We start from the raw sequence: 20,156 nt of genomic DNA, 5'->3' as shown, positions 1-20,156 counted from the left end.
AAAACTAAGATTTTATATCTAAGTAGACAATAAAATTATTTTTAATAACTAGATTTGAAAGATTTTATTAGGATTTCAAATTATGATTCTCCTATCATATTTTTTTATTTTATTTACCAATTGTTTGGAATTTTCATATAATAAATATGCAGAATTTCTGCTGCATATGTTGTGATTTGAATTTTTAAAAACGAAGATATATTACTTTTTTTAATGTAAAAGATATATTACTCAATTTATAGAAAAAAAATTGTTTGTTTAAATTTTCACATTGGTGGCTTGATAAAACTAAATTTATATAGTTGATAAGTTAATAAATTTTATTTGCTCACAGTTATAATATTAAAATTACTATTTCATATTTCACAAAATATTGATGCAAATACAACAAATAAACAATATAAAACCGTAATATACATCAAAAAAATAAAATACTATAATATTCTAAAATAATTAGTATTAAAAAGACATATATAGACTTATAGAATAATTAAAAAGAAATATTATCTCAAACGAAATAATTTTTAAAATAATATAACAATAATTTTCTTATTATATTATAATTTTTTAAAAAATGTTTTTTGTGTTTAAAGCACGGGATATCTCCTAGTAAATTATTAATAAATCAACCAAAAATTATGATGTCCTACATTTAATGACTTATTTTTTGATTATTATCGAAGCATTATGGAATCAATTATTTTTAAAAACAAAAATGTGAAATTTTGAATTGTAAGAAGACTACCTAATAGTATTTGTTGTTTTCACGTTAGAATTATTATATGAATAACATAGAATCTAGAAAAGACTCAAACAAGACATAAATAAAGTGTTGTCTACTAGCTAGTGCGAATCGGATGACTCATGCATGACTCCATTTTTTTTTTTGGTTTTAATGTGAATTATATGACTACTCCACTTTAGTGATTCTTTTGCTTCACAATGCGATAGATCCTTCCGATTCCGAATTTGATCGTTTGTGCTCATGAATGGATTACAAGAGAGATGAGTCTCCTCTTTACTTTGTAACGTAAATTCATAAACATTGTACTCTTTTACAATCAAGAAAACTATTATATTGTATATGCTTTAATTTAATTAGTCGATATAATTTGTTTTTCATATCTTAAAGTAATTTTAGGAAAATAGATTGTGCCCATATCAAAAAAAAAAAAAAAAAAAAGATGAGAGAACTTTTTTTTTTGGTTAAAAGAACAAGAATATTATCTTTTTTATTCATAAACGTAAATCAAAAACTTAATTTTTTATGCGACACAGTTTGGCCTATTTCTCGTATAGTAATTATGAGCAAACCATGTCGTCTTATAAACTTCTCATAATGTTCTTCAGAAGACTAATAAACTACTTGTCACTAGATAAACGAGACAAGATCAGGGGATTGCAAGCTTCGCATCAAAATATCAGTAACAAATTTTTTTTTTTAGATTATTCAATCTTTCCCAACAATAGGAAACAAGGATCGTACAAGCTTGGAATAAAAAGTAAATTAACAATAATTATCAAGAATTAGATTGACTTAATACGAAAGATCCAGCTTTTGTTCCTTTCTTCTCCACAACACGCCTAAGTCACACGAGGCAGCCCCTCACAGGGTAACGCTAGGGAACTTGCAACGCTCATTTCCTGTAATAAAAATAAGTAGTCATTACAAATAACAAATTAACAAACATAAGATTATTATTTAACTTAGTCAAGAAATGCCTTTACCATAAAGAAACTACATTTAGAACAAAATTGCATTGAAGTCTGTCATAGAGTTTTTTTTGTGAGAGACAAGTTTAGAGAAACTCACCAGGGTTGGTCGTCGTCTCACGGGCCAAGCCATTAAAGTAGCATTGAGAGCTTTGGTTCCGGAACTGAGCCCAGTATGAGCTAAATGCATAGCTTGCATGCCAAGATACAGAGACCGGCGCGTAACACTCTCTCCCCGGCGCCAACGCTGCACAAGTTTCATTGCTTCTTCCGCAAGCAAAGTTGAGTGCCTGCCCTAACTCTGCCTCGCCTGCCCCATCTACCGCCACACACCACACATTTCCCTTGAACGGAACATTGTTACTCGGTTTAGGCAACTTATCGAAGCTTGAAATTGTACCGCTGAAATCGATTTCGTAGATAGGTGTACCGTCATGATTCAAAATGCCCCAATGCCTCTCGGTTCCCGAACCGGGTTTTTGGTTTTCGTTGAACAAGGAGAACAGAAACGTCGGTATAGGTGCACCGCGCCTAGCTGGTGTACCGAGTGGTGGGTTAGCGGTCAACTTCTTGATCAAATTCCGGTTATATGTCGCGGCATTGAGAATATTGGCACCGGTTTCGAGGATATCACCGGCATTAGGCCACCCGGTTTCCGAAATTGCGAGACGGACGTCCGGATAACCGAGCTTGGTCATTGCAAAGATAACCGAATCGAGCATCTGGTCTAGAAGATTGGTGTAAACCAAACCGGTTTGAGGATCGATATAAGTCGAATTAGACTCGAAAAGAGCGTAATCCAGATGGTTATTAACCGGATCAGTGGACCAAGGGAAGTAAGGGTAAACATCAAGAAAGAAGAAAGAGTTTGTTCCGTTGAGAAACTTCAACAACGGTAACATCACCGGGACAGCGATATCTTCACGGAACGCACCACTCGAGGGAGGAAAACTCGAACGAAGAGCGTCCATGGCTAGAGGAGTCCCGACTTTGATGTTGTGAATCCCACGAACTCTAAGAGAATTCACAACTTTACGCATGGCAGGGACTAGATTGGCCCATATTTGCTTGTCTTGATCAGAACTGTAGCTGAGGATTTCGTTTCCAACGAGGACGAATCGGATTCTGGTTTGTGGGTAGAAAGGAAGGACATTGGTGGCAACCCAGTTGTCAGCAGTGGCTTGATCAGCGCCAATTGAAATGATCTGGTCGTTAGGGACCATGATGGTGACGTAAAGATTGGTCTTAGAGAGTAGCTTTAGGGTTTCTGGATCAGCGTCGTAGAGCTTGACGTGGCCAGCTTTAAGGGATTTGATGAGGTTGATTGATTGGTAAGGAGAAGGAAGATTGTTGCCTAATTTCCCATAGTTGATCCCAATCCTGCTTGCAAGTGCTAACACTGTTCTGTTGCTTTGGGAACCAATCGCATAGCAACATGAACCTGTAAAAAAACATTAGACAGTTATATAAAAAGAAAGATTGTGTTTTAAGTAATCTTAATGTATATGTATGTAATGAGACTTACTTGAAAGGACAAGGAGAGTGAATAGGAAGAGAGCAAAACGAGACATTGTATTTTTTTGTTTCTTTTGTTGGAGAGGAGAGTGATTTGGGATGAAGGAGAAGAGACCTTGTGAGTAGTATTTAAGAGGAAATATTAAGGGATTGTGTGTTAAGGATTAGATATAATCATTCATGCAAGAAAAGCTTTTCGGTTGACTATTACTTATTGTTTCTTGAATTCTCACAGTTCTTTTGGTGTTTCTTTCTATAATTTGTGTCTTAGTTAGTATATAAAATGTTTAAAAGAAGATTGGTTGGTTTGATGGTTCAAAGGTTACCAACAACGCTTTGCCAAATTGTTCACTCGAACTCTGTAGACTTATTGCTATTTAAAATTAAAATTAAAATATTAGTTGAATGTTAAATTTTGTATCTCATCAACAAAAATGTTGTTACAACTTACAATATGAAAATAAAGAAATATTTAGTTTTTCTTTTATCTTCATTTCTGTACTTTATTTTTAAAAGTACTAGGTATGGAGCCCCGCGATATCGCGGAGGAACTCATTTTAGTAAAATATTCATTACAAAAATTTTTAATTAAATTTATTTATTAAACTATTGAAATTTTTAAACTATTTAATAAAAAATTCAAAAACATACAAATTTTTGAAACATTCTTTATATCTTTATTGAAAAATATTCTTTAAAAATAATCTTACCTTCACATATGATTAAATATATAATTAACAATGCTACACACATCAAATTAAATAAATTTTTACGATTAACTGCCATTAGATTACATTGCAGTCGTGTTATTTCGTTCGCTTGTATTCGTCATAACTTTTCGTTCGCATCTTTTCAATGTAACCTTTTATTTGTGTCTTTTCGTCGTAATTTTTCGTAAAATATTTTTTAATTTCTGAAAAATAAATAAATGCAATCTACAGTCGTTTCTTCTCTTCTTAACTTTACAGTCACATTTTTATATATTTTATGAACTGTTACAACTTGTTCTCTTGTTGTCAAATATGATATGTAAATGATTATATTTTTAAATATTTTTTTTAAAATGATAAAATTATGAATACATTGTATAAGACAATATAAATTTATTAAATAATCATATAATAAATTACAAATATTAAAAATATTAATTGAGGACCATTCTTAAAATGACAGAATGATTTGTTTAAATTCATTTCAAATAATATGTTTGAGTTATGCTAAAACCAACTTGAACCACATTTTTTAACAGCTAAAAACAAAAAATTTGGTTTGGATTTATACCAATAGAATGATAATCCTCGATGAATAGATGGTTGTATACCTAGGGACTGAATATAATTAAATATTACAACGATTAACAAAATATATCAAAATGGATTAAATTTCTCACAGTGATGAGACGTCATTTCTAACAAATTCTCTTTTAAATTATACAAATATAAAGAAAATTTGAATACAATGATGAAAAGTTATTTATATATAGATTTCTAAAGATGTGAACAGACACAACTGTTTGTAAAAGACACAACTATATATTCAACAGACGCAACTTTTTTAGAGAGACGCAACTGTAAAAATTTACTGTTAAAAATATAAAATAAAGAAAATTTGAATACAATGATGAGAAATCACTTATATATAAATTTATAAAGATGTGAACATTTGAATAGACACAACTATTTGTAAGAGATACAACTCTACATTTAACAGACGCAACTTTTTAAAGAGACGCAACTGTTGAATTTTTCTATCAAAAAAAAATATTTTTACGAAAAGGTACGACGAAAAATCGTAACTGTTGTTGGCATTTTTTCAGATTGTTATTATTATATAGATTTTTCATCTAATACTATTTTAAAAATTAAGATATTCCACCGTGGAAAGATATCTTAACAAAACGTTACTGTGACCATAAAGTGTTATCATCTTGTCTGAAACAAGAGCACACTAATCGACATGTCCTTCAGACAAATCTACTCCTTCCTTATCCTTCTCTACCTCGTTCACTCAGCCGCCGCTGGCGATGATGAGCCGGTTCCTGCGCCATGGCCGGAGCAGTTTCACGCATTGATGTTAATGAATAAATCCGGATCCTTGGAAATTGTAGACCTTTGGTACGACTGGGTCAATGGACGTAACTTTAACATCATTCAGAAGCAGCTTGGCAAGCTCAAATATGACCTCGAGTGGAACAATGGCACTTCTTTCTATTACTCCCTCGACCAATCCAGAACCTGCCGCACCGTTCATTTCGAGGTTAGTATCCTCTTTATTATCACTTCCTCTGTTTCTTGCTCTTTATGTTACTCTCTGTGGTTTTTTGGGGTATTTTTAGTGTAATTGACTAAGACATTGATCAAATTTGAAGAAAGAAGAAGAAACTTTTAAGACCTTGTGAATTTTGATTGTGATAAACTTTTAGAGATGTACACTGTGAATTGCATAATGGCCACTCTCTTAGTGTGAATTTCATAATGCATAGTGGCACATATGTGTGTTTCTTGCTGTTTATGTCGATTTTGAGGAGAATTTGTAGTGTTTTGGCTAGAGAACTACCAAAATATATCACAGTTTGAACTTTGAAGCAAGAAGGCCAACTTTTGGATTCCTGTGAATTTTGTAGTGTTTCGAAATTGAAATACACCTAAAAGAAACTTGAAGATCATGTCCTAAGTTTCTGTCGTGACATTTCATTCAGTTGAGACTTTTTGAAGTTGCCTCTGGTCCTCCTTCATAACTTGGAGAGTATATAGCCTACTACGCTTCCTTCTTAGATATCAGTGTTTATTGCAAGCAAATGGGTGTTTTCGTGTCAACGTGAGCCCACAGTAATGCTTTGATTTTTTTCTTTGATTGATAAAAACCTATCTTCATCTTAAAATTTACAATTCACTCTCAAGTGATGGTCATAATGAGCCACAATGGGAATCTAACTAAAAATAGTGAGGAGGACTTGAGAATATTTTTGGACTAACATTTTTAGAGATCTTAAGACTTTGGATGGGAAAATTATGCCTATGATAGGAACACAAGGTTTCTCAGAGCATTTTTTTTTGATGATACACTTAAGTTTATGCAATCGTCATTTAGAGTACAATTTGTAGATCTTTAATGTTTTTACTTTCAGAAACATAAACTGTATTCTAGTTAGTTGCTGAGACTAGTCTTGAAAATGTGATTGTCTAAATGGATTCAAGGTTGGAATCTTGAGGCCAAATTGGCTAGATGGAGCAAAGTATTTGGGCCAACGACATGTAAATGGGTTTTTATGCAACGTATGGGAGAAGGTTGAGTTCTTATGGTATTATGAGGATGTTGTCACCAAGAGACCTGTACAATGGATCTTCTATACAGGTTAAGTGATTGATACTATTGACTTTATGAGTCAGTTAATCAGTTTACTTGTCTTGTTTAACCAAATTGTGAGAGATAATATTGCAGGGAGGGAAGCTCATGTGATGACATTTGAGGTTGGAGCTGTCCTAGAAGACGAGAAATGGCAGGCTCCTGTCTATTGTTTCCACAATGAGAAGAAGAAGAAGCAAAGTGAGTAGTAAAAATTGTGTTTCATTGTACATGTAGAGTTTTGAGCATCTTTCAAATATATGTCAACCGTTCAGTGAGGAAGTCATAATCAAAAACTTGGTTTTATGTAATCTTGTGGAGTATAAATAAAAGTAGATTTGTCTCAATTCATTTATTTATAGGCCTATACTGGGCTTTCACTATTTCTTTTGTAATTACCTTCTTATCTAAGCTAAGGTCTATTTTTTTCTTTCTTTTGAACAAAAGCTAAGGTCTACTAAGCACCTTCTTATTTGGTCCCCAAACGTATCTTACTTGTACTCTCTAATACCCATTTGCCCAAATTCTCTAAAATGTAAATTGTGGTTAGCTAATAATATAAGACAAATTAGGATAGCAATTAGCAAGGGGGCCAAGTAATCATAATAAGTTAAAAAGTAGGTCCGACAACATTCAAAAGAGAATCTATGTGATGTCATGACATTAGCAATAAGCATAGATGATAAAATCAGAGTATCAGAATAGTTTCATCTTTTTCATAACGCGTATCCAAATCCATTAGTTTAATACTAAAGCAAATGCGTTTTAAAAATAAGTAAACCAACCTATAAGTTTAGCGTTGTGGAATCATTATGGGAGAGGATAAAGTCAAGAGACCAAATTACCAATGCACATGTGAATAGGTTCCTAAACATATATTAATTTAGACAGAACACAAAAAGGTTATTTAGCCTTTGAACTTTCTGTCTTCTAATAGATAATTCAGATGTCCATTTTTTTATTTTAGAAAAAGAAGCGTATATGAGTAGTGATATAGACATTTAGAATTAAACATCTCAATCTTTTAGCTGTTTTGCAATTACTTTTGTAATATAACCTATCTTTTCCAAATATATGGCAAAATATAAAATGTTCTTTTTTTTATAACCTATCTTTTACATGTTTTGCAAATTGCAATTATAAACCATTTGGAATATCAGTAAAGATGAAAAGACAAATATGAAAAAAACCTTAACACATAAACTGGGTTTTAAGGTTTAGAGTTAAAAAAAAAAAAGATCTCCATCTTTTAGTATTACAAAAAAGAAACATATAGAAATCAAACTTTTATTCCTTTTACTATAAAGAAAATTAAAGATAACGGGGAATATAGTAACATGCTTCTTTCTCTTCTTTATTCACTTTTAAAGTTGGATCTTTGCTTTTGACATTCTTTTTATCGTCACCCCATCATATGCGTCACCTAATGTTGTTGTCTCCAAATCAATTTCCCATCACTTATTTCTTTATACTTTCTTCCCATTCTAACGTTAAATTGTATGATAAAAAATATACTCTCTTTAGACAAAATATTTCAAAGTGCTTCTACTATTAACCTTTATCATATCGCGTTTTATATTAAGCTTCGATTCTAGTAGTATCTACATCAAAAATTAAAGGAAAAGAAGAGGTAGATAAGAATTAGTTGAGCCAATTAACCAAATAAGAGATTGTGACTCAACAGAACACAACAACAAAAACAAACACCCTAAATATTATCTCCAGAATTTGAGCCATAAAAGGTGGCAAATAAGTCTTTGGCTCTATAACTCCACAATTAAACACAGCCTGTAAAAAACTCATCAAATGATTACGACGTTTACATTTATCTAAAAAAGTCATATCCGTTTCACGCGGCAAAATTAAAACTAAACAAACAAAAAAAGAAAATAACAGAAACTTTGTTCACAAATTTCACAGCTAAGTAAAAGATTCCTAGTTACAGCACTTCAAATTTCAAACTAACATTTGGTTTTCTTATCTTCCCTTTTCTACAAAACCAAAGCTACGTAATACAATTTTTCCTTAAAAAGAATGAACAAATGCAAAAGCTCAAAGTGGTCAGACGCAAATACAAGATACATATGTGCTTTAGTGCTTACAACATATTACATATAATCATCATATCATTAAAAAAAAAAAAAGAGAGAAGCCAAAACCAGAACGAAAAAACTTAGTAACACCGATTTAAGACAGATCGACACAAAGTTTGGTGTCACCGACCATCAGCTGAATCAAACGTGTTAGGAAAACCAGAGGTCTTTGGAGTAATACTAGTCTGTGTCTGAGAATAAGAGAAGTCTCCATGGAACATTGTCGATGATGATGTTCCTTCGTTTTGCCATCTCTGTAAAGCTTGAGGTAAACTCATGTTCACATCGATCCCGAAACTCTCTTCTTCTTCTTGGCACGACGGTTTCCATTTCTCTACAAGTGGACCTAGCACGTTTACCGCGTGGCCCATGTCTGGTCTTTGTTGAGGTTCTCGGGCTGTGCAGTGTCCTGCAAGCTCAGCAACTCTGTGAATGCTCTCCATTGTTTCCTCGTCGGCCTCTAAGGTTTGGTCGAGCGCCTTGGGGATGTTTTCTTTGTTGATTAGCGTTCTTCTGAACCATGTTACTAGATGAGATCGCTCGTCTGGTAATGAATCATCTAAAGCTCTCCTTCCAGTTAATATTTCCATAAGAACCACTCCAAATGCATACACATCCACTTTCGTCGTTACTCTTCCAGTAGCTGCAACCATATACAAGTATAAGATCAGTATCCAATGCAGATACTATAAGCACAAATAACACAAATGGCATAATGTATTGCATAGAACCATAACAGAGACTAGGCACATTGTGAAATTAACATGAGTAGAGATAAGAATAATGTGAACTTACCGGCATATTCTGGAGCTAGATAACCAAATGTGCCTGCTAATCTTGTTTCAAGAGAGTATTTCCCATCTGGTGCGTTCTTAACCAGTCCGAAATCAGCAACCTTGGCCCTCATGTCATCTCCTAGAAGGATGTTAGAGGGCTTTAAATCTCTGTGGATGAAGCTTTGCTGCGCCAAACTATGGAGATATTCAACACCTCTTGCCACGTCTAGAGCAATACTCACTCTCTGTTTCCATGTCAGAGGAGAGTATCCGAGTTCACGCCACTCAAACAAATGCTGTCCAAGATTTCCCTGTGGCATGTACTCGTAGACAAGCAACCTCTCGTTCCCGTTCACACAATAACCCAATAAAGCGACCAAGTGTCTATGCCTGACCTTAGTGAGTACCGCTATCTCAGCCTGAAACTCGCTCAGTCCTTTATTACCCATTGCTGAACATTCCATCCTCTTGACTGCAGTCTTTGTTCCATCGTGTAATTCCCCAGCGTACACAACACCAAAACCACCTCTTCCCAATATGTTATCCTCACTGAAATTGTTTGTTACCTGACGAAGAACCTCCATTGGAATGGTAACACTTCCACTTTCAAGAAGGAAACGATCACTATTGTCACCACTACTAGGACTGTTCAAAGCATTGAAGTTATTAGCTCCATTTCCATTAGCATATCCACCACTACCACCACCATTAGATATAGCAGCATCACTAACCAAAATCTTCCCAGCCTTCTCAGGATCCGTCCTATTAAACTTCCCATACTTCCTCTTCATAACAAATTTGTAAACCACAAATCCTAAAATAGCAAGAAAAACTAAAACCGCCACAATAACACCAACGATCACCGGAGCCTTACTACCACCATGACCACCAGAAGACCCACCAGAACCACCACTAGTATCAGCACCAGTTCCATGCGTTGAATCATCTCCACCTTTAGTTCCCAGCAGAGAGTTCCCCGGTTTGTAATTAAACTTCACCGAAGCAGGAAACTTCGGTATCTCCCCTTTAAGATTGTTGTTTGACACATCAATCAACTGCAAACTAGTCATCAACGTCAACTCCTTGGGGATAACACCACTTAAATTGTTGTCATTAAGGTAAACACTCTTCAAAGAAGTGAGATTCGCAATCGCCGGAGATATAAAACCATTGAATCCATGTTTCCCAAGATTCAAAGTGATAACATTCTTCCCACCTGAATCACAAGAAACATAAGCCCAACCACTACAAGCATCATCACCTTTCCAAGACTCAGCCAGCATTGGCGGATATCCCAAACCTCCAGCCACAGCTAAAAGCGTCGTCACCTGAGGACTACAGCTCTGTCCTGGTACACTAGTACAGAATACGTTGCCTTTCGTGCTTAATTTAACATCCGGTGGGAAGAAAGGAAAAGGACCTTGTAACTTATTGTTATCAAAGGTAACGTTCTTCAAGCTTCCAAGTGAAAGAAGCGTCGGAGGTACAATTCCGGTTAAAGCATTGTCTCGGAGCTGTAGATCGAAGAGATTCTCGCTCTTGGAGAGATCTGGGATAGGTCCAGAGAACTGATTCTTCTGAAGCCAAGCTTGTGACAATGACGTCATACTCGAAAGGACTTCGATCGTTCCGGTCATCCCCATGAGTTGGTTGTTGATCCAGAGGTTCTGAATCGAAGATTTGGAAAGCGACGGCGGCAAAACTCCGGTGATGTTGTTGTAAGATAAGCGGAGGTTTTGAAGAGAAGCGAAGGAATCGAAAACGTCAGGCAAAGCTCCGAAGATGTTTGTGCTGTCGAGGTAAATGGTAGTGAGGGAAGTCGAATCAACGAGCTCAGATGGAAAACCCCAAGGAGTAATGTTTCTGCAATCGCTCAAACTCAAGATCTGAAGACTAGTGAGTCCGGCGAAAGCTCCGGTCTCAACTCCGAGGAAAAAATTCTCGTCTATGTAGATCTCTTGGAGAGAAGAGAGTTTAGCAAACGAAGGGATTTTACCGGTGAGTCTATTACGCTGAAGAGCAAGGGTTTTGAGCTCGGAGAGAGTCGAGATCTCAGGAGCGATAACGCCGGCGAGAGATTTATCAGCGAGGCTGATTGAAGTGACGCGGTTTGAGGTGCATCTTACGCCGCTCCATTGGCAGAATCCGGTTGATGTTGTTGTTGACCAATCTGACGGCGGAGGATTGAATGATTTAGCTAAAGCGAGCATTGCTGCTCCGTCATCGGCGACGGATGTGGTTAGGAATGTGGCGAGGATGAGGAGGAGGAGGTGGAGAGGCGTTGGAGCCTCCATTGGTTTAAGTGAACACGCGCGGCGCGTTGTAAATGTAGAAGGAAGGAAGATGAAGAAGATGATGATGAAGGAGGATTTGGTTTAGGGTTTGGTAATTTTTTTTGCTTTCTGTTTTTTGATTTTTGGAAGAAGAGAGAGACAGAGAGAGAGAGAAGATGAATGGGAAGCAAACGAAGAGTGAGGTGTCAAGGCCTATTATAAACCTAACCGTTTAGTCCCCGTCCCGTTCCGTTTAAAAAATATACTGTTTATATAATTCACTTGAAAACAAATTATGAAAACAGAAAAAAAAAATACGCGTTTTTTTACAATATTTTCCTTTTTATATAAATTGTAATATATGGATGATAATAATGGAGAAAAGGGTAAATTGATTGAAATAATCATTGAAGGAAGGTGGTTGTAATAATGGAGATTAAATTTGGAATCATAATTCGTGTTTGGTGTAGTATGGTCGGTAATTAATAATTTTTGAAGCTTAATTTAAAGAGGTAGTAATGGAGTTTTATTGTTTTTTTTTGACAAAAATGGAATTTTATTTATGTGTTTAGAAATGATTCTTTGAATGTGGTCGAACCTTGAACCTATTGGTGGCTGAGGACCACAAAGTTTCTATAGTGGTGGCTAATGGCTATAGCCTATATACTTTGTGTTGACCAGCATGCATACCTACTGATGCAACATTCATTGCACTGCTTTGCTGCAGCCTTCCCAGTTACCACACCGTGATTCGAAGCTTGCGTGGAGCAAATTATTATTTTTCATTTACTATATTTCCATAAATGGGAAATTCTTAATTTATGATGCAACTTGATCGGTTATTAATTAGAGAAATTGATAACATGCAATGTTAGGTAACTTTAACGGAAAAAAACCATTATTTTATTTACAATGGTAAATCGATACTTACGACTTAACAGTCGTTAATTCTAATGACAAAATTATTAATTACAGTTAAAAAAATAACCTCTCATGGTTAATTGGTTATTAACAACACTTGCCTTCTTATTTTTCCCCCAAATCGATTTGGGATTTTCGAACCCTAGAGACAAAAAAAATTCTTCTCAAACGTCCTCAAATCCCAAATTTTGTTGATTGCGATGATTGTTGCCGTCTAAGTAGTTGGGGTTCTGGTGGATTGTCCGGTGTGTTCGACGCGTTAAATACAGAGAGATGAGGTATGAAACCATCGTTAATTTCAATTGCAATGTTTAGGGTTTGCGATTTAGGGTTGGAGAGATATTCAATTAGGACCCGATTTTGTATTTGTTGTGATGTGATCGGCGCGTTATGGTATTCAATTGGGTTCGCGATTTATGGTTCTCGATTTAAGGTTCCGAATTTGTATTTGTTGTAGTTTAAATCAAGTTTTCTGGGTTGGGGATAGTTATTCTATGCCTAATCAATTAATGTTTTTTTTAACTTTCAGTTGTTTCAAGCAAATTAAGCTCAATATTCACTACAGAGGAGATGTCTCGTTCAAGGATGGGTCTTTCGTCTATATTGGAGGAAAAGAGGCTAAGAATATGTTGATTGATCCTGACTTTATGACCTGGTCAATCTTCAGCGAGATCTGCATAGACAATAATGTATCGGGGGTAGTGAAACAATTATGGTACAAGCTTCCACACGAAAACATGACTTCTGCAAGAGTTATCGAAGAAGACAAAGATAGTGGCATTAGAAAGTTGTGTAGTGAAGCCATGATTGGTGGTGAAGTCGACATCTTCCTTCAGGAAGCTGTGTCTCAACCTGAACCATTTCATCTGTCTCAGCCTGGGATGCAGTGTGATGTTGAAGCTGATGTAGTGTCTGATGAAGACATTGAAGTAAATAAAGGTGTGAGGTTCACGAGGATCAGGGAGATGATCTAGCAGAAGAAGTTGTTGGGGCCTTGGGGATCAGAATGATCCATTGTTTAGTGCTTTTTACGAAGAAATTAATAGAGAATCTGATGATGGAGGTCAGGATTGTAACCAAGCTGAGGCAGAAGCTGCTCTTTACCAAGCTGAGGAAGAAGCTCGTCATGAAGCAGAAGATGCAATGCATGAAGAGGAAGAGGATGAAGAATTTGAGAGGCAATGCATGGATCCTGAGCATCCTGAGCCTATTATGGACACAGATGAAGAATGGGATGCTTTTGACGCCAAGAAAGAGAGATATCTAGAGCTAATTACTCCAAGGATAAGCCACCTTACTTGTGGATAAAGCAGATGTTTCATAATGGAGTGGAGTTCAAGGATCAGCTCTTAAGGTATGTGTTGAAGATGAACTACGATGTGAAGCTATGTAAATGGAGTCAGACACAGTTGGTGGCTACATGCAGGCATGAAAAATGCAGTTGGAAGATTTATTGTTCTGTGGATAAGCGCATAGGGAAATGGTCACTGAAAACATATGTTGATAACCATAACCATGCTGTGAGTGGGAAAGCTAGGATGTTGAAACAAGGTGTAATTGGCAGATTATTCAGAGATGAAGCAAGAAGGAGACTGTCTTTGAGATGGACTGACATTAAGGATGAGATCATGATGAGGTACACGATCTTGGTGTCTAAATGGATCTACCAAAAAGCAAGAAAGGTAGCATTTGATTTGGTGATACAGACACATAGACAACAGTTTGCAAAGCTGTTGGACTACGAAAGTGAGATAAAGAGGTCTAACCAAGGCACCCACACAGAGATTGTCACCATTCTGCATGCTAATGGTAAGCAATAATTTGACAAGTTCTATGTCTGTTTTCCGACACTAAGGAGAACATGAAAGAATTGTTGTCGGCCTATTATAGGACTTGATGGAGATTTTCTGAAATGTGAATTGAAAGGTGAGATTCTAGAAGTTGTTGGAAGGGATGCAGATAATATGATTTATCCTATTGTTTGGGCAATAGTTTTAGTTGAGGATAATGAATCATGGTCTTGGTTTGTTGATAAGTTGAAGAAGGATTTGGATTTGGGATTAGGAGATGGTTTGACTATTATGTCAGATAAGCAGAAGGGCTTAATCAATGCAGTTGCAGATTTGTTTCCAAATGCAGAACATAGGCATTATGCGCGACACATATATGCCAATTGGAAAAAGGCTTATGGTGATTACGCACATGAGAGTTTCTTCTAGACTATTGTATTCACTTCAACTGAAGGGGATTTCACGTATAATTGGAAACTTTGAAAGCTTATGATCCACTTGCATATGAGGATTTGATGAAGCAAGAACCAAAGTCATGGTGCAAAACTTTTTTCAGTTACCATTCTAGTTGTGAGAGTGTTTGCAACAACCTCTCTGAGAGTATCAATAGAACAATCAAGGATGCTCGGAAGTTGCCAGTTATACATATGCTCAAGGAAGTCAGGAGAATATCCATGAAGCGTATAGCTAAGCTGGCTGATAAGACAAAGAAGTGTGATAAGAGGTTTACACCTAAAATTATGAAGATCCTCGAAGCCAACCGCAAATCAGCCAAATTTTTCTTTGTCCTCAAAAGTGGTGAGACCAAGTATGAGGTGTTAGAGGGTGTTGGAAGCTTCAGTGTCAACCTCCTTCACAAAGAATGTGCTTGCAACCAGTAGAAGCTCAAAAGCATACCCTGTCCACATGCAGTATTTGTCATCACATAACACAATCATGATCCAGAAGAGTAAGTAACTATGAATTTGCGCATATAAAGTGGGCTAATGTGATTGTGGAATAATGTGATGTTTTCGGTGTAGTTATATTGATAGACATTTACAAACAACAGTATGGAAAGATACATACAAGAAGAACATAGATCCTGTAAATGGTGAAAGATTGTTGAAGAGAACCGACAAAGGACCAATTGAAGTGCCTAATAAGAGGAAGAAGCGAGGGCGCCCAAAGAAGTTTAATAGGATAAAAGAGCCAGATGAATCATCAACTAAGCTTACAAGAGAAGGTAAAACTGTGACTTGTAGCAACTGTAAGCAAATAGGTCACAATAAGGGAACCTGCAAACAACAAGCAGTACAATCTGCTCCTCCACGCAAAAGGGGCAGACCACGGAAAAGTCTGGTAAGTAGTCTTTGTTAGGTGTAAGATGATCTTTGTTTTATATGAGTATGACAATACCTAATCATGGTTGTTATAGGATAATGATGACCCATGGAGCATCCACAATGCACCACAATGGTGGAGGGCTGCTTAAAGTCAATCTACACCACCTCTAGCTCAAAGTCAATCCACACAAAATCAAGAAGTTCCGCAATCTTCAAGTGCTCCAGCTGCAACTAAAAAAACTGGTACATACAGGCACGTGGAGATGTTTGGTGACCTGAGAGAAAGTCGGATTAAGATAAAGACCAGTCTTTACCAATCTTTTGTTTACCAAAGATCACTTGTAGGATGATTTTTAGTAGGAAGATGTCTTTCTTTTCGTAGGATCCTGATTGTTTTTGGTGGAGGGATCCTTATATTTTAAAACTAACGCCTACAGATGACATTAGATGTTTTTTTCAATTTCAGTTTTTTGGATTTCAAGGTTTTTGGATTTCATTCATAAGACTACAATTACAACCATAGATAAAGATAGTTAAAACAACTGAAAACAACTACCATGAAAACTCCCCAACGTTCCCTACTTCCCCATTGCAAGAATCAACCCAATTACAACAATGAATCCGCCCCAAAACAACAAAATGAACTGTCAAAGAATTTTTTTCCCTCTCATTACTTGCCATAACTGAATTTTCGAGCTTCTTTTTCTCTTCATCCTCTGTCTTCAGTAAATCGGTGTTGGAACCACTCACCATATGTTTGTTCATTGCCCTAAGAAATTCTTTCAGCTGCTTGATCTCATCTCTCGCCTCTAGTAAGCTCACCTTCTGCCACCCATATGGCTTCTGTTCATCTGCCCAGCTGAAGAATCCATGAACAACACATTTATAGAATCTTCTACCCGGATTATCATTGGTCCATGACTTCGCAACGGTCGTAACTCTACCACAAGTGCTGCAAAGAGGACCCCAGCTTTGGCTCGAATTCGTATCAGACCATGAACTTTGGCTCACCATTCTCTCGGATTTGAGGACGTTTTAAATAAAAAAAATGGGTTTTAAGACAACAGAAATAAAATCAGGTATTTTTTGTCCACTTTAATAACTACATGTATTAAACGTCTAAAAGAAAATAGATGACATATTTTCAGATTTTTTCCCTAACTTTAACCAAACTAACTTGCGTAATACTCTAAAATTTACATATATATTTTTTTAATTCATATTTCGTCTATTACATAATTTAAGCTAATATGATGTCTAATTAGTAAGCAAGTTTTTATGATTGTATTTAGTTACTTACTGTTATGTACGAGTGAAACTTCTATATTTAAGTTATGAGAGTGAAGGCAATAGAAGGATCCATGGAAAGAACAGCCCAATGTGAAAAATGTTATAGTTAGTCTGATTCTTAGTCTTTTTTTTTTTTTTTTTTTTTTCTGATTCTTAGTTTTTTTTAATTCTACGTATTGTTTAAGGTGAATCTCTTAACCATTGTACATTTGTACTAGATGGAGCTATGATGGACTAAATTAAAGTTTAGCTTGAACTCATGTTTAGCAGCTAGATTATTACACTTTCAATGGGCTTCTTTGACTAAGCTAGCTTTTCACATTATGTAGGTGTTGTATATGATAAGATGAGATATATATATATAGAAGTAGGATTTCATAATCTTTTTTCTTCTTTCTCATAAAATCTCTTATATGTATATTGTACATTCATTTTGGCGATTTTCCAATGAACGTGGATTTGTTTTGGGGCGATGGATCCCGTGAAGATCTATGCTATTCCACACGGTGATTTAGGAGATCTCGCTATACACCTTTTTTTGTGCAAAGATATCATTTCACTCAATCAATCAACCGGATAGGAGGAGTTTACAACGCATAAAGTTTTAGCCAAAAGGCAAGATTGCAGAGAGTTACAACCATAATTAAAAAGCGATAAAGGGATAGAGAGTTCGACATCAAATCCAAGAGATATCGGAGACAAGGGCAGTGAAGCACTAAGTCGCATACGATTTCAAGGGGCGTCGAAACCACACTCACAGACAAAGCCTGAACATGGAAAATTGTCCTTATCTGTAATATCTGTAGACATTGGGACGTTGAGAAAGGTTCCATGGCCAAGAAGCTCGATGGAATGATTTGCTCATAAACAAGGTAGATGGTGGAATCGGTTTTAAGGTTTGGTAGAGGTTGCTTGAAGAGGTTTTGGTAACCACCACTCCAAGGAGGTGGGGTCATAATGCCGTTACACTTCAAGCTTTGAACTGAGGGACTGATCTTCCTATCTTTGGTGATTTGCGCTTGAACGGACTCAGGAAGTAAGGGAGATGGAAAGGGAAGGTTGAGGAAGGTACGGTAATCCCATCGCCTTGGCAAGGAGATCATAATGCCGTTTTCCAAAAGCTTTGGATATTGGGGAAGATGTTGTAACATAGGAATTGTGAGGGCTCGGTAAACCAGTGGAGCAGAGAGGAGGACAAGCTGAAGTAGCTCCGGTAACAGCTGTTCCTTAGAGACGGTGTCATAATGCCAGTCTTCTTCAAACTTTGACAAACATGAGTAATACCCCTGTGTGATTCTAATGGCAAGGTTCTCAAGTATAGTTTGTACCCCCATAGCAACATTGATTGAATATGTCCCAATTGCAGTCTTTGGACAAATGGTAACATAATTCGACACAAAAGTAACTTACGGGAAAACAAAGCAGAGTTTGGCACAAACCTGGACTTTTGAAAAATAGAGTTTTGTTCACAGGGCCTCGATTAGAAGAGAAATGGGCCGAAGCCCAATTGGCAAGATGAAGGGTCCAAAAGAGGAGCACCAAAGGAAACTAGGTTTGCGCCGCCGCCGCTCAATCTCATCGTCTTCATCGGAGCAAACACCGGTCGGAACCGGTTCGATGGTAGGCTTCTCAACGAAGGGGAATCAGCTTCTTTAGATCTGGGAGAATCAGAAGGACCCACCTCAGAATTGAAAATTGAAGCGCCGCTGGGCAAAGGGGTTTTTTCTAGGGTTAGATATGCTGGACAACCAGCTGGCAGCGATTGGTATGAGTGGAGGTTTGCCGTGACAAGCCTCTCAACTTTCACAGAGGAGATTAAGCCGCCGTTGAAACTAGGTTTTGCGGAGAAAGATTGAGATGATTGAGTAGGTGGCCAAAACAACATTATAAGCAAGATCTTCAAGAAACAAGAGACGAACGAGGGGTAAAAGTCCCGACGCCGGCAAACAAAAGCTTTACCGGCGTCGAAGATGGGAGTTACGCAAAGGATCTCGATAGTCGGAAGAGAGAGAGCGTTTTGCCAACTTTTGCTCGCTATACACCATGTAACTTTTATTAAAAAAAAATTGTGAGTGTTTTAAGTCAGATAAAAATTGGTAATTGAACACCAACAATTTGTTACCATAATAGAATATACTAATATAGAGTAATAGACTCTAGCATGGTCTCATTTATCCAGATGATAACAAATATTAATGAGAAGAAATTAAGAAATACATGAGCACATGGAAGTATATATATACCCAACTGAAAACATTTTATTGGAGTAAAAAATCAATCATTGTTTTTTGACCACATAAAACAATATTTTAATCAGTGGGCATTAATATTATTATATTAACTTTTTTGTTATGGACATTAATATTTATAATAGTCTCCTCACACTATCTAAATAATTGGATCAACTAATACATATTGATATGGTAAAGAGATGATGAAATGTCTCAATATCTTTAAAGTCTTATGCACCACCAGGAATTTTGTAAACTGAGACACCAACAAAATTACAAATTAGATAAATATAATAATAAAAATGAAACTTAAGAAGCAATCTAATGATACTTACTTCCACAGTAAGATCCAGGACTCAAGAGGTTGCCACATGATTGAGAGAGTTTAGGAAGCTTATTTACATCGTAATATTGCATGAAAACTTTTGTAACACCTTGGCAAAGGCAATACATTTTATCCATCTTTAAATATTTGCAGCATAGTTGTGTTGGAGCCGCCCATGGAATATTCAAAATAAGCGAGTGGCCACAAAAGAACAAATCTTGAGAACCTTTTGTGTGGCTACATGTAGGATTAGGTTGGGATGATATTGATTTGTTCACCAATAACGTAAACATTAACATATACAAGATATAAGTCCTAACCATTCTCTCCCTCTCTCTTTGCGTTGGTTCTTCAAAATATACGTACTTTGGTCTTTCGTATATATAAGCATACTTCCAACTTTGTTTAAGAAAGATAAAAGTTGTAGTTATGAAGAGAAAAAAAAATACAATATCACACATTTAATTACCCATTAACCATATTAAAAAATGTATTATCTTTCTCTTTTCTTTTTTTTTTTTTACTTTTAACATAAAGTTCTAAAAAGAGTCAAAAAAAA

The 20,156-nt window shown here is 36.1% G+C and overlaps 4 protein-coding genes, 1 long non-coding RNA gene and 1 pseudogene across 5 annotated transcripts; 2 read left to right on the top strand and 4 right to left on the bottom strand.

The window, feature by feature from the left end:
* Positions 1 to 1,419: 1,419 nt before the first annotated feature.
* On the bottom strand, positions 1,420 to 3,353 carry LOC104746891 (putative glucan endo-1,3-beta-glucosidase A6). Its single transcript, XM_010468432.2, has 3 exons — positions 3,239 to 3,353; positions 1,814 to 3,154; positions 1,420 to 1,644 (listed from the first exon to the last, which is right to left on the bottom strand). Exons 1-3 carry the CDS (start codon positions 3,282 to 3,284, stop codon positions 1,607 to 1,609), a joined length of 1,425 nt encoding a protein of 474 aa, XP_010466734.1. The 5' UTR covers positions 3,285 to 3,353; the 3' UTR covers positions 1,420 to 1,606.
* A 1,738-nt stretch (positions 3,354 to 5,091) lies between these two features.
* On the top strand, positions 5,092 to 6,920 carry LOC104746890 (uncharacterized protein At4g14100-like). Its single transcript, XM_087489086.1, has 3 exons — positions 5,092 to 5,484; positions 6,426 to 6,582; positions 6,670 to 6,920. Exons 1-3 carry the CDS (start codon positions 5,185 to 5,187, stop codon positions 6,780 to 6,782), a joined length of 570 nt encoding a protein of 189 aa, XP_087345212.1. The 5' UTR covers positions 5,092 to 5,184; the 3' UTR covers positions 6,783 to 6,920.
* Positions 6,921 to 8,579: 1,659 nt separating this feature from the next.
* Positions 8,580 to 11,995, bottom strand: LOC104746889 (receptor-like kinase TMK4). The gene is made up of 2 exons (XM_010468430.3): positions 9,462 to 11,995; positions 8,580 to 9,309 (listed from the first exon to the last, which is right to left on the bottom strand). The coding sequence occupies exons 1-2, from the start codon at positions 11,734 to 11,736 to the stop codon at positions 8,789 to 8,791; spliced, it is 2,796 nt and encodes a 931-aa protein (XP_010466732.1). The 5' UTR covers positions 11,737 to 11,995; the 3' UTR covers positions 8,580 to 8,788.
* Positions 11,996 to 12,909: 914 nt separating this feature from the next.
* On the top strand, positions 12,910 to 16,101 carry LOC147926670 (uncharacterized; annotated as a pseudogene).
* Positions 16,102 to 16,303: 202 nt separating this feature from the next.
* Positions 16,304 to 16,765, bottom strand: LOC147926669 (uncharacterized). Its single transcript, XM_087487149.1, has one exon. The coding sequence runs from the start codon at positions 16,763 to 16,765 to the stop codon at positions 16,304 to 16,306; it is 462 nt and encodes a 153-aa protein (XP_087343275.1).
* Positions 16,766 to 19,279: 2,514 nt separating this feature from the next.
* On the bottom strand, positions 19,280 to 20,007 carry LOC147926668 (uncharacterized). The gene is made up of 2 exons (XR_015582668.1): positions 19,608 to 20,007; positions 19,280 to 19,528 (listed from the first exon to the last, which is right to left on the bottom strand). It is a non-coding gene; the product is annotated as an uncharacterized LOC147926668 (long non-coding RNA).
* Positions 20,008 to 20,156: the final 149 nt, after the last annotated feature.

Source organism: Camelina sativa, chromosome 15 (assembly GCF_030686135.1).
Source record: "Camelina sativa cultivar CO46 ecotype springtype chromosome 15, ASM3068613v1".
In the NCBI taxonomy this organism is placed as follows: Eukaryota; Viridiplantae; Streptophyta; class Magnoliopsida; order Brassicales; family Brassicaceae; genus Camelina; species Camelina sativa.
The sequence above is the reverse complement of the archived record's forward strand: the minus strand, read 5'-3'. Positions and strand labels throughout refer to the sequence as shown.